Here is a 14538-nt window from a genome sequence, read left to right on the forward strand (position 1 = left end):
ACTTTTTTTATATCTAGCTAATCTTTTACTAAAAAATATTAATAAAAACATTTACTTTCCTCTTCATTACCTTTTCAAAATCATGGCAGAAAATTTATGATGTTAACAAGGCAAAATCAAGGAAGGAAGGGGACTTCGTAAATTATCAATTCTAAAGTAATAAACCATCGTTTCCTTCCAGAAGATTTTCACAAAATTCCAGATACTGGCACGTGGTATTAATGCAATCTTACAATAGAAATTAATGAAGTAAACAAACAGCTAATATTATTCAAAAAATATTATCAAGATGAGAACAAAGTACCTTTTTTTCAAGTCAAATAAATATGAGATTAGCTGGAAATTCCCTCATATAAAGTAATTTTTGAAATAAAAATATTATTCATTTTCCTAAGTTATGTCAAATACATACACGCACAAAAACCTGTTAAAATGTTTATATCCTCTTACAGGGAAAAGCCCTGAATCATTTAGTATCTCTTAAAAATTAATGTTTCAAGCAAGTAAAAAGTTCACCAGATCTCTATGGTTTTAACTATTGTTCCAAATTAATCATACTCCTCAACCTCATCCCCAACTCCAATGGCATTTTCCTGGATTACATATTTATTACATAAGACTGTTATTTTTTAATTTTGTTTATTCACATTTGCAGTTTTGTGTACTCCATTATACTATGGTTATCCTTGGGATTTCTTTCATACACTTCAAAAATTATACTGTGATTAGAATTATTCATGTGCATCTATCTTGAAAACTTGGAACAATACTACCCCAAATTTATTTTTAGGGTAGCTCCCACAGTATTCCACATTAATTACATTAAAAGACATTAGCCAGAAATTCTAAAACTACTTCGTTTTGTTGAAGCACTTTGGATTTTTTGTTTGGTTGGTTGGTTGGTTGGGTTTTTGTTTGTTTGTTTGTTTGCTACCTTCCTACATTAGTAACAGTATTTTATAAACCTAATAAATTTAAAATTGCATGCCTTCATTATATGAAGAAAAACAAATTTTTGTTTTGCAGTACTGGGGACTGAACCCATGGCCTTTAACATTCTGACTGAGCTACATCCTCAGCCATTTATATTTTGAGACAAGGCCTCACTGAATTATCCAGGCTGAGCTAGAACTCAGAATGGACCTTCCAGAATGCTGCTGGCATTATAGGCTTGTGCCACTACACCCAGCTAAAAAAATCATATATTCTTAATGACTAAAATAAATGACATTATTTTTAAATATTTATAATCATATAACACAAAAATATTTACCAACATAAGTTTATTGTTTTAAATGTTTAATTTTTGTGTCCTCAGTTACTTTAATAGGACTTTACCAAAAGACAATTTTTGAAAGACTGTACTACAACCACCTTTGCTACTGTCCCTTGGAAAGTGGCTCTTTTAAATGAGGTCTTATGCTAACCAAACACTTCCCATCTCATTCAGCAGTTGGCATGATCTCTTCATTTCAGCAGAGATGAAAGTCCCTGGGATCTCAAAAACATCTACTATGCAACAGCAACTGAGATTTGTCATTAGCATTATATTTAATTTTTTTTAAAGTAACAAAACAAAACAAAGAAACAAAGAAAAAAATAAAAACAAAAACAAAAATCTATCTAAGCCATCTTTTCACCTTTCTTTATTTCATGAGAGAAGCATTTAACACATTCATTTGATGAGCAATAAGGAAGTGCTAATGAAGCTCTTGCAATAAAATCTGTCTTATCAATGCTGATAAACTTCAACTTTTATAATACAATAACAGAGCTCAGCAATTACGGTTTTATGAGATAAAACAATAATTTTAGCACAAAGTTTTTAGATCAAATTATTTTTGTTGCCTCTATATACAAAGCATTGCCAACTTCTCTTGTCAAGAGAAAATTCTATTGCACTCAAAATTCAGATTATTGATCTTATTTACATCCAAATTCAGAATATGTGTCAGGTTATTAAATGGATAATCTGTTTGCAAGAGTATTGTTAATAAATGGATAATATCTGTTTCCAAAGTATTGTTATCACTAAATAAGACTTATGAAGGCCCCTATGCTGTACTTTTCTTTTCATTTTATCTGTGATGAGAAAATGACGAACATGGGACTTGAATCCCCTGAAGACAGAGTCTCAGCGTCTGACTTACCTGACAAGATTTTCATTGTCTCCAGTTCCTTTGCATGTTGCACATTCAGTTCTTAAATCTTCAGCCTTGGGCTTCTTTTGTAATACAGACTGTCTTTGTCTTCTTTCTCTAGGAACTCTTTCCTGCCATATAAGCGGAATAAAATATAATGAAATTACAATCTGAGGGAAACAAATTATTTAAGCAAGAACGTTTCTCAAAATTTAGACTGTAAAAAGTGCTTAACTTATTCCAACCTCATGTTTTTCTTCCTCAGGAATGAAGCTTCTTTTCCGTCCTCTGGTTCTCTAAAAGAAAAGAAAATCCACAAAAATATCTAATGTGTAAATAATAATGAAAATAAATTTTCTGTTAAATGTTACTACTTAAGTTACACTTGGAAAATTATTATTTCTAATTAATGTTAAACCACTTCACCGCATTGTTACAATTTGTGTCATACAGAAGAAAAGCATAACAAAATAAACACACTTTAAAGTGTTTTACTTTTAAATACATATTTGAAGAGTTATCCCTATTTATACTTAGGATTTTTTTTAATATTTCATATTAGCCACATAATTATGATTTGCTCTGTGCATTTAACATTTCATAACTTATCTCATGACGTTTACAGCTGAAACACTAATAAACCCGGAGAGTCTATCACATCTACTGTTTGCTAACACCTGTGAACGTACATGTTTTTTCAATGCAAAGAAACAATTCTTAAATTACCATTAAAAGGCAGAGGAAACAATCTCACAAGTCCTGAAAGACTAGTAAAACTGAAGAAAAGAATTTAGGTACAATTTTACAACTCATATCTTAGAACATGTTTGCCATTTGAAAAAAGGAATCCAAATCTTCAAAAGTAGTGTTTAGTACTTGCAGCAAATATGTGTAAAATCTCCACCCACACAGTAGAGCCTCTGCAGGTTTATGGTCTCCAAATTCAGACTGCTGTTCTTTAGAGACCAGAAGAGTCACCCTCAGAAGTTACTCATACCAAAGTTACAGTAGGTATCAAGTAATTCCAAATATAATTACTTTCTAAAATATTTCCTTAAATTACTATAATTTCAATTCTTCACAATATAAGGTCCATTGTTATTTAATAACATGGCTAATCCCAAAGTATTTAATCTGCCCCAGGATAACCACGAGTCAATTAAAGTCATTCTAAAAAAGTGAACTTATAGGCCGTGTACTCATTTACAATTGTTATTACCAGTGAGCATGGTTTAATTATATTATGGAGTTAATTAGGAAGAAAAAAAACAGAACTACATCCAGAAAAGATCTTTTTTTTTTTTGGTACCGGGGATTGAATTCGGGTCCTTGCGCTTGCAAGGCAGGCCACCAAACCCCTGCACTAAATCCCCGGCCCCCAGAAAAGATCTTTAAATGCAGGCCCCACACCTAATAGCATCACTCTCAAAGAACAGTAGTAAGTCCTGCTTCTAGTTAACCATGGTTCATAAGCACTGGCATCTGCTAAGCACCTGTTGGAAACTCAGAATCTCAGGCTTACTTCAATAAGTTAAATTAGAATCTGCCTTTTAACAAGAATCCCAAGTAAGTCACATATACATTAAAAGCACCAGTACAGAAGATCAATAACGTTTACTCAAGTTCTAACTGAATCTTTATTCTACATTCTTCTCTTTCCTTTTTGTGATGCTCTTATTTTTCAATGCTTCAATTTCTGCCCCAGAAAAAAATTCATCTTAAAATTGGTAAGGACGAAGTTACATTAATTTTTCTATAACCAATTAAATTTAATCATATTATATAAAGTTTCAAGAATTATGTTTTAATAAAGTAAATAAGACAAACTAATAAAGGATACTATATAATACAAGTGTTAAAAGATCTGACAAAAAGTTTTGGTTATTTTTTCCTTTTCTGATGATTATCCACTTCCATATTTTATATATACATAACCTTTCAATATAGTTTTAGAATAGTAAATTATACTAAGAGGAAAAGATTAAAGTTCAATTAATTAGTTCAATTAATTTCTGAACAGAATCTCTGTTCAAAAGGCCTTCACACATTTCCACACTCTCTTCATTTAACCTATCTTTTAGGTAATGCAGTATCATCTAGTTTTGAATTAATTTTTCAAGTATTTTTGCTAATGCTCCAAGTTCATGTTTTCATTTCCTTTGAAGGAGTGTAATTACAAATAGAGCATCTCTTATGCAAAATGGTTGCCACCAGCAGTTTTTTAGATTTAGAAGTTTTCAGATTTCAGAATATTTGCATAGACTTTACCAGTTGAACATTTTTAATCTCAAATTTAAAATATGATGCAATCTGAAATACTCCAAAATTTAATTTCCAACTAGAAAATCAAGGTGGTTATATGACAATGGAATATTACTAGATCAGAAAAGAATCTAGAGAAATGACTTGCTTCTATCACCTAACTGATAAGTGGCTAAGTTAAAGCTCAAATTCAAGTATCTGAACTGCAACTTAATTTTTTTTGCATGTTATATTCAAAATTAACAGCTTATTCTCAAGTAATTAGTAAAATGAGAAAGCTAATCTCTTACTTGATTACTTAAATAAACACTATCACTATGATGCTCAGTGAAAATCTTTTACATTTCAAAACAAGTAAACTGAATAATTATACCAAAGAAAAATTTCAAATTGGTATTGTGTTCTGCTTAATTTAGCAGCCCATATGGCAAAATGATTAACATGATCCATTACCAAAGTAATATATAAGCATATTTCCTTAGCATTTATGAAATTAGTTTTTTAAAAAAAGGATTTAATTCAGTACAACTCTTCAAAATACCAAGTCTTTACAGCAAGACAATATTGAGAACTATAGGTTTTTTCCTGAAGTGCCAGCAACTATAAGCATAAAGGTTCTTAAGATAAGAACAAAATATGTTAGACATCATGTCCCTAAATAAACCGTAAAGCTTAAGAGAAGCTTGTAAGAGGGAGAAAGATAAAAACTTTTGGCTCATCTCACAGATAATAGTTAAAGAGCTTGTCCCATCTCAGATGCACAGAAGTACTAATAGTAACAGGGTGATCATTTCATGATATTTGTAGATGTGTTGACAAACTACATTAGAAACAAAGCAACAGGATGAAAAATTTTACTTTAGGATGTAATACAGATACACTATCTACAAGTTCCAAATACTTAAGGGTTCATTTATAAACTGTGCTTTGACTTTGAAAGTAATTATTAAATCATTAAAAGTAAATGAAAATATGAATCTCATTCCAAATCATGACATATTCCAATTTTTTCTATTGTTTTTTGAGAATTCGTTTTTACCCAGAGAAAGCATAAGGGCTTATTTGGGATCTGTTTGTAGAAGTTTCAGTCACAGTTAACTGACTCCAGGGCTAGACAGAAAGGCAGAAAGGCACAGCAGGAGTAAAAGTGCTGGCTTGGGATGGTGGCAGGAAGCAGAGAGAGATGGGGTTGGGGGGAGGAACAGCCTTCCAGGCCACAGCCCCACTGACCCATCCTCCAACTAAGACTTCACCTTCCAACAGTGCTTTTATCTATAAGCTACTGATGAGTGTCACATCCCCATGATTCAATTACCTCCCAAAGGCCCCACGTGTGAGCATAGGAAGCTTTGGGGGCATATCCAGATATAAACCATAACATCAGGTGTCATTTTAATAGTTTATTCATCTGAAACAATGAATTAAATATTTTAATTTTAATTAGCTCTTTGGAACTGGTGTTATTTTAATTTATATTTGTTAAATACATAATAATTTTCCCAAGATTAGCATGATTTATTTTGCAAATGAGATAAATTTAAAACTTTTTAAAAGACAAGGAATGCTTCATCATCTTTCATTATCACTATGCTGGGTTTCACATGTTTGCTTATGAACTATTTTCTCTATATATAACTTTTTTTGGTAACACATAAATAAGGATCACCTCTATATAAATTATATATTAAAAAACACACTTAAGTATGAAAAAAATTCCAAATTCAATTTAAACAGGAGAATTAAGTCAAACCTTCAAAACTGTCTAGTGTTAGATTTATGATAAGAATAAATATGAGTAACTTTCTGGCAGGTTTTCAAAATGCTTCAGTAGCAGTTGTATCCATATGTACATTATACAATTACTAAAAAGTTTCCAATGGGAATTACATTGAAGATAAATCACAGATTAAAATTCATAAAATAGTAAAAGAAATACTGTGCATTTTTTTGCACATAAAAACAAGGTGTGAACAGAGTTCCATCTGTTTCTGTTGGCTATCAACAAACAACAGATGTAATAGTGTTCACCAAAGTGAGTGTTTTCCCTTCTGGTCAATAGGTTTTGGAATTTATTTTTATCTAATTTAATTTATATAACAGGGTTATAAAAATAGTTGAAGAATAAAAAGAAAATCATGACCAATATGGCTTAAGTACTATAAATTAAAATAACTATAGATCTAAATATAAAAATTACATTTTACATAAGTAGGTTTCCTATTAAAAAAACCTTTCTGGTTGATAATGATGTATAAAAAGTAAAATTCTGAAGCTTCATCTATTCTCATTCTCTTTATTTCATAGTCCCTAAAATGAATCAAAATAATGACTTTCCAAGAGGCAAAAACAAAACAGGAGCTTTTAGGTTCTGAATAAGATTATTTGAGCTAGGATGCCCAGGGTGGATCTTCATCCTACTTTTCCAGGGTACACAGTTTGAGTGAGTCAAGGATGTTCCAGTTCATCACAGAGTTGTTCACCGGGGTTTCTTTAAGGTGACAATCGCTTCTCAGCCTTTTGGCTAAGATCAAGTAAAGACTTCACAACAGAGAGATGTTTTATAATCTGTTTAGTATATCAGAAGTCACCTTGAGTCTGGTAATAAGTATCTCTGGTATCTAAATCACCCATAAATAATTTGGCTTTCCCAGGACTACAACAACCCAAATTATTAGTACAAAAATAAGTAAAATAATACAAGACACGATATACAGTAAACTTGAGTCATTCCAATAGAATAAAATCCAATTTTTCATGTGTGTGTGTGTGTTTGTGTGTGCAGAAATTTAATATCTTTAGATTCTCAAGATTGTGGTCCTAACATTATTAAATGACTGCTTTGCATATCTGTAAAACCAGTTAGAACAACACAATTGTAACAAAAGTAGACACAAGGCTATTTGATTATTTCTCAAATAAAAACTACCCCATGGAACAGGCTTAATAGCTCATAGTGTAAAGACAGGAAACCAATTAAACATGTGTTTAAATCTCTTTCCAAACTAATGATCTGAAAAAAATAGTGCCACCTAGAAAACTATGGTTTTCAGTCAAAGCTGCTAAAAATTACTTTATTTATTACCCCTATTTTTAAGAAGATAAAATATATAAAACATAACAAATTTGTGTCAGCAAAAATGATCTCAGAACTTCAAAGAAAACAGAAGATGATGCATGTGTTTAAGAGAATGGAAAAATAGGCCTCTGCAGTCCTTTGGCACTTGTATAAAAGATGAAAAGTCACCAGATGACACAGAGTGTAAGAAATACGAAAAGAAAATCTGAAAGCTTTCAAGTTACATTAAAGTTATTAGAACACATGCCCAAAAGTACAAACATCAATTTTAAAGTAACTTCAAAAGGAACATGGATAAGCTAATTTATATTTTCTTCAAAAGTAATTGCCTTGCCTAAAAGGAAAATTTTCCACATAAAAATAATACAGAAAAATATCTAAGAAGATAGTTAAACAGAAATTCTATAGTTTCCACATGAAATATGATTAATACATAAGAAGAATGGGACCAGAAATCTTTTGTGGACAGGACAGTTTCTGTCCATCTAAAGTTCAGCACCATGAGTCACCATCAATAAACTATTTATCTTTGGAAAATTACTGGCATTAAAAAGCCAACATGAAATTCACTACTTAAAACAATTAAATGTCACTTCGTATAAGAAACAGGAAATTTTTCAAAACAAAACAAAGCACCCTGGAAGCAGTTACCCTGCCCAACAAATGTCCCGCTTTTTGAAAAGAATCTCCTGAAATCACTTATATAATTTTTAGTAAGAAAAAGAAGAATGATTATAACAGAGTAACTGACATAAAGGGAAACAATAAAAATTACCAGTAAACACAATTTTTAAAAATAAAAATAAAACCCTGAAACCTAATTAGAAAGTATTGTCTCCAGGTTCTTTGAATATTGATGTATTGAATCCTCTAATAAAATATTAGAGATAAAAAAATACAACTATAAAATTCATAGGATACTTTTAGTTCTAAAAATGTGAAATGCTCACATTTCAAGCATGATTAAAAGTCATACACACAGAAAAAAATTTGGAGGGAGATACTTAGAATTAAACCCTGGGCCCCAAAGATGCCACTACTGAGGTACATACATCCTCAGCCCCAAAATATTTCTAAGCAAATAAATGTAATAAAGTAATTTAAGTTTTAAAAACTCTTAATTTAGCCTACATGCAAAAGCCAATCTACTAATGATAAAAATTTTCTAAGAATAAAAATACCTTAAAGAAAAATGAGCTGTCTTTAAAAAGTATTAATATTTTATTTATCTTTAAAGAATCAAATGGTTGAGAAGTTGAAAGATGGCAAAGGACAGCAGTGTATCATAGCCCGTTCCAGACCTGGAATCAAGACACCTGAAAAACAACCAGTTAGAGAAGAGAAAAGGAAGAACACTGAGAATCAAAAAAGCGGTAAAGAGAAAACTAGAAATCATTATTTAAAAAACACTAGGCAAACTGAAGACAATGCAGAGAAAAGAATGAAGCAATCTGGAATACTAACCCTGGCTCCCAGGGTGGTTATCTGTCTCCATAGACTCAAGGTAAGCCTGAAGAGGTCTGCATGCTCAGGAGAAATAAAGGACGAAGCCAGCAGCACCAGCCCCAAGAAAAGCCCAAAGTCATTGTGAACTGCAAATACAGTGTGGGATTTTACTCTGAAAGTGACTCGTTCCATATGGCAGTCAAGGGTTGGAGAAGAAATCCACTGCAGCACCCACCATTATTTGAGAGTGATTAAACAAGTCATTTTGGCAAAGGGCTGAGACTGAGCTACTAATGGAATCAGAAGAAACAGAGCTATACCTTAGAGTTTTGGAGTCACCTTTTCACAGAGACTGGATGAAAGACACTACACCATTGACTGACCCTGCCAAGCAGTAAAGGAGGGCAGGACTTGGTACAACATACAAAAAAGTAGGCGTGGTAACAAAATAGAGCTTAGCAGTGACTCACTATCCTTCCCCCATATCTGGCACATTCCAATAGCGGAGCCCCTGAAAATAAACCACACCCCCAAATCCAAACACAAGGAAGAATTTCAGGTACTATCTTGCTTGGTTCTTTGTGAAGGGTTTTTTTTGGGGGGGGTCTTTCTTTTGCTCATTATTTTTCTTTTTCTTTCTTTTTTTATTTTTCCCTATTAATTTCACCTCTTACCTAATTCTTTTATTCTTTAAATGGATTCATTTTACTTCTTACACCTCTTCCTTATCTTTCTTTTCTTTTGTTCTCAAATTTTACTTCTTTCATATTTTTATTTCCCTACCCTCTCAATTTTTATTGTTAGTGTTGTTTTACTAATTTTAAAATATATTGTTATTTCATTCTATGCTATTACTGCTGAATTTTTTTCTATTGTTAATGGTGGTACATTTGTGTTAGTATCAGGTTAGTCTTTGTGCCTATATTATTACTGCAGATTTCTTTCTATTGTTAACAGTGATATAGTAGCTTTTGTTGATTTGTGTAACACTGTGGGTCAATATCCAGATTGTCTTTGACTCTGTTATTGCTGTTAACTGCTTTTGTTAGTGGTAGCGTAGTTGTTGCTACTATTTGCCTTTACATTATCTGACCTGTCTTTGTGTCACAACTTTAACGGTTTTGGTATTGTTGTTGTTGTTGTTCGTTTGTTTGTTTTCTCCTTTCTGTATGGTCCTTGAGAACAAGGCATCAGGAGAAGGCTGAACACTAAAACAATCTTTGAATAGTACGCTGAGAAAGTTGAAAAAGGGTATAAGCACCAAAATGTAAAGAAATAGAGATGAGCACTAAACCAGCATGCAGGAAATACTCAAGGGAAACCCTAATACTAAGAGGTACCAAAGAGCCCAAAGGAAAGTATACACGTAACTGGGGCAGTAGTTAGAAAAAAAGGTTAGGAGGAGGACCCAAAGAAATAAGAACTGGAAAAATAAGGCAATGACAAGATTCAGTAAAAGCCTGAAAATAGTAACGTCAATATCATTGATTTTTAACTCTCAAGTCAATAGACAGACTGGCAGATAGAATTTCTAAAAAATGCAACCATATATTGCCTATAGGAGAAAGCCATCTCAAAGGAAATTCATAAACTAAAGAGCATGGCAAATGATACTGCATGAAACCAAAGGCAGAAAGCAAGCAGCAGTAGTTAACTTACTTTCAGAATCAACAGACTTCGAGACAAAACTGTTCAAAAGAGTCAATGATGGCCACTACATACTGGTAAGGAGAAGAAAAGGCAACAATTATATAATCCATGCATTGATTTTGGCATACTCCTCAAACTCTTCAATGAAATTGAACAGGAAGGAGTACTGCCTAACCCATTCCTGGAAGCTAGCATTACCTTGAAACTAAAATTGGACAGGAAGTTAACACAACAAGAAAACTATATGCCAATCTCTTTAAAAACAAAATAAATGCAAAAATTCTCAACAAGATACTGGTAAATAAAATGCAATGAATCATTAATAAGATCATATACAATGAGAAAGTTAGCTTCATCCCAGAGATGCAAGAATGGTTCAACATACATAAATCAATAAATATACTACATCACATAAACAGAAGCAAAGACAAAAATCACATGATTATCTCAACAAACACTGAAAAAGGCTTTGAGAAAAATCTAACATCCACACATGATAAAAACCCTGACCCCCAAAAGAAAAAAAAGGTATAGAAAGATCTTATCACAATCTGATAAAAGCTACTTATGACAAACCCACTGTCAATATTGCACTAAAAAAGGAAAAATTGACAGATTTTCGTCTAAAATCAGGAACAAGTCAAGGGTGTCCACTCTCAGCACCTACCATTCAATATAGAACTAGCCAGAGCAATCAGGCAAAAGAACAAAATAAAAAATATACTTACAGGAAAGGAAGAAGTCAAACTATCCTTATTCTCATGATCTTTTACACAGAAAGCTAAAATAAAAAATTCTACAGATTCCTAGAACTAATAAAGTCAGAAAGGTACAGAGATACAAAATTAACACAAAAAATTCAACAGTGCTCCTGTGCACCAAAAATGGACCCACCAAGAAAGAAATTATGTAACAATTCCATTCATAATAGCTTCAAAAACATTTAAATACTTAGGAGTTAACCTGAACAAGGAAGTGAAAGACTTCTAGAACAAAACCGATCATATTCAGATAAAAGAGAAGAGAACATGACAAAAATGGAAAGATAACCCCAATTCCTGGATAAGCAGAATTTACACTACCAAGATGGCCATATTACCAAATCTGATATTGTACATTGACTGCAATCTCAAACAAATGCCAACAGCATCCTTAATGGAAATAGAACAAAATTCTAAAATTTATATGGAACTAGAAGAACTCCAGAATAGCAAAAGCAATTCTTTCTGGGCAACACGAGCAAAGATGGAGGCATCTCAATCCTAGAATTCAAGTTATATTACAAAGCTACAATAATAAAAACAGCATGGTATTACAACAAAAACATACATGTGGGCTAGGTGTGGTGACACACACCTGTACTCCCAGCACTTGGGAGGCTGAGGCAGGAGGATCACTGAGTTCAAGGCCAGCCTGGGATATACAGCGAGTTCAAGATTGATCTGATCTACAGGGTGAAACTTTGTCTCAACAAAACAAAACACAAAACATACATGTGGATCAATGAAACAGAAGATGAAGAAACAATCTCAGGCACACTCAGTCATCTGATCTTTGAGAAAGGGGCCAAAAACTTATGCTAGAGAAAGCATAGCCATTTTCACAAATGGTGCTGGTAAAACTGACTAGACATATTCAGGAGATTGAATCTAAGCCCTTATATCTCATCATGTAGTAAAGTAAAATCAAAGTGGATTAAAGATCTAATATTAAAACAAAAACAATTCATCTGCTGGAATATAAAATAGATAAAATTCTTAAAACACATAGGTATAATTAGGTCTTCCTGAATAAAGCCCCAACTGCACAAGAAAAACATCAAGAATCAATAAATGAGATCATATCAAATTAAAAGCTTCTGCACAGCAAAGGACACAACCAACAGAATAAAGAGACAATCTTCAGAACGGGGAAAAAAGTTTGCCAACTACTCCTTAAGACAGAGGACTAAATTCTATAATGTACGAAGAACTCAAGGAAAAAAAAAACAAGACCCCATCAAAAACATGGACCACTGAAATGAACAGATACTTCTCAAAAGAAATAAAAGTGGCCTATAAGTACATGGAATATTCAGAATCTTCATCTATAAGAGAAATACAAATCAAAACAGTGAGATTCTATCTTACTCCAGAAAGAGTAGCTATAGTCAATAATTCAAAAGAGCAAATGCTGGCAAGGCAGTGGGGAAAGAAGAAAACTTTCTACATTATTAATGGAAATGTAAACTAGTATTATTATTATGGAAATCAGTGTGCAGATTCCTCAAGAAACTAAAAATAGTATTTCCATTTGATCCAGCTATTCCCGTCTAGGTATCTTCCTGAAAGAGGTAAAGACACTGTATTATACGCCAATGTTTATAGAAGCACAACTTAACAATACATAAATCTGGAAGTTGCCTTTCATCAACAGATAAATGAATAAAGAAAATGTAGTATACAGTATATATACAATAATATACTATACTCAGCCATCAGGAAGGATAAACTGGAATTATTTGTAGGAAAGTAGCTGGAACCTGAGACCATAAAACTAAGTGAAATAAGCCAGACAGTACGTGCTACAATATGTAATATCCTAAGTAAGTTATTCAAGCTTTCTGTGCCCCAGTTTCATTATACATAACATAAGAGCTCTAATACTTAAACACTACCTTATTAAGAAGGGAAGCAGGATGGGGATTTATTATCTGGCACATAATGAGCCCTCTATGTATGTTAAGTATTATTAATATTATTAAACCATCTTATGTAAAAACCAACTAATGCCCCTACATCCTACCATACTCTCTTGTGACTTGCCTATCTTTGAAAAATGAAATGAAGTAACTAAAGTACCTAATGGTGAAGTAGTAGGAAGAAACAAAAAATAAAATGGTTCAATTTATTAGCAATGAAGCAGGTCTTACCCATATATTTTAACATCTGAATTCCTCTTTTCCCCTTTCACTTCCTTACTACTGCCATATTTTTTTCTAAACATAAAGGCATAAAGTATAAAAAATGAGAGAGCAATGAGACTTAAAAGCAGCCTGATCATGTCATAATTTTGATGATTTCTCAGCAACTCCACAGAAGCCAGCTCTTCAACAATAAGGTTAAAATGTTACAGGCTTAATAAAACTGTAAAGTTTAAATATTTTTAAAATACTATTTCAAAGGAATGCTAATTTATAATTGCCACAAAATGAATTACTAACAAACAAAAAAAGATCATTTTGATTAGCATACAATGACTTAAAATGACTTTGGCTAAGGGACCATAACAAGTGTGACAGAAACTGATACAAAGGTATGGAACAAATGATCATCTAAAAAGTCTACTAAGTTGTCCATCATTTTTTTTTTCAGCTTTAATTGAGTTTATTGGTACATTTTAGGGATACAGTACAGTTACATTCATTGTTGGGATCTTGTACCTCTGCATGACAATTCTTGATTCTCATTTTTTCTCCTTACCTCTGCCCTCCCTTCACCCCCTCCTCCCCTCCCCATCTACAAACACTTTATTTTCATCTTTTCATTATCTCACATTTTTTTCTTTTCCCTTTTTACTCTTCCCCTACCCATCCCACCTTCCCTACACTTTTAGCTCCTTTGTTCCCATTTCTAAACGTCAGTAATCTTATTAGAATCTTATGCATTGTTGCAGATTATTCACATCAGGGACACTATTCGGTATTTACACATGTGTGACTTATTTATTTCACTTAGGAGTATATCTTCAATATGTATCCATTTTCCTATGAATGAATGTATTTTCTCATTCTTTATGGCTGAGTAATAATCCATTTTATAGAAAAACCACAACTTCTTTATCCAGTTTCCAATGGATGGGCAAATAGGCTGTTTCCAAGATTTAGCTATTACAAACTGTGCCGCTGTAAACATGGTGCGCATACTTCTCTGTGATATGATTCTTTTAGTTCTTTTGGAAAGATACCCAGCAGAGGGATGGCTG

The 14538-nt window shown here is 32.5% G+C and overlaps 1 protein-coding gene across 5 annotated transcripts in view; it reads right to left on the reverse strand.

Annotated features, from left to right (window-relative positions):
- Phf14 (PHD finger protein 14) overlaps positions 1–14538 on the reverse strand; it is a 278273-nt gene that overhangs the window by 192216 nt on the left and 71519 nt on the right. For all 5 annotated transcript variants that reach the window (XM_010610531.2, XM_010610529.3, XM_033758255.1 and 2 more), the window contains 2 exons: positions 2387–2437; positions 2151–2272 (listed from right to left, as the gene is read on the reverse strand). In XM_010610531.2, coding sequence (XP_010608833.1) covers positions 2151–2272; positions 2387–2437 — 173 coding nt within the window. The remainder of the gene's footprint in view (positions 1–2150; positions 2273–2386; positions 2438–14538) is intronic.

This window comes from Fukomys damarensis, unplaced genomic scaffold (assembly GCF_012274545.1).
Source record: "Fukomys damarensis isolate Sample0158 unplaced genomic scaffold, DMR_v1.0_HiC HiC_scaffold_4, whole genome shotgun sequence".
NCBI classification, from domain to species: domain Eukaryota; kingdom Metazoa; phylum Chordata; class Mammalia; order Rodentia; family Bathyergidae; genus Fukomys; species Fukomys damarensis.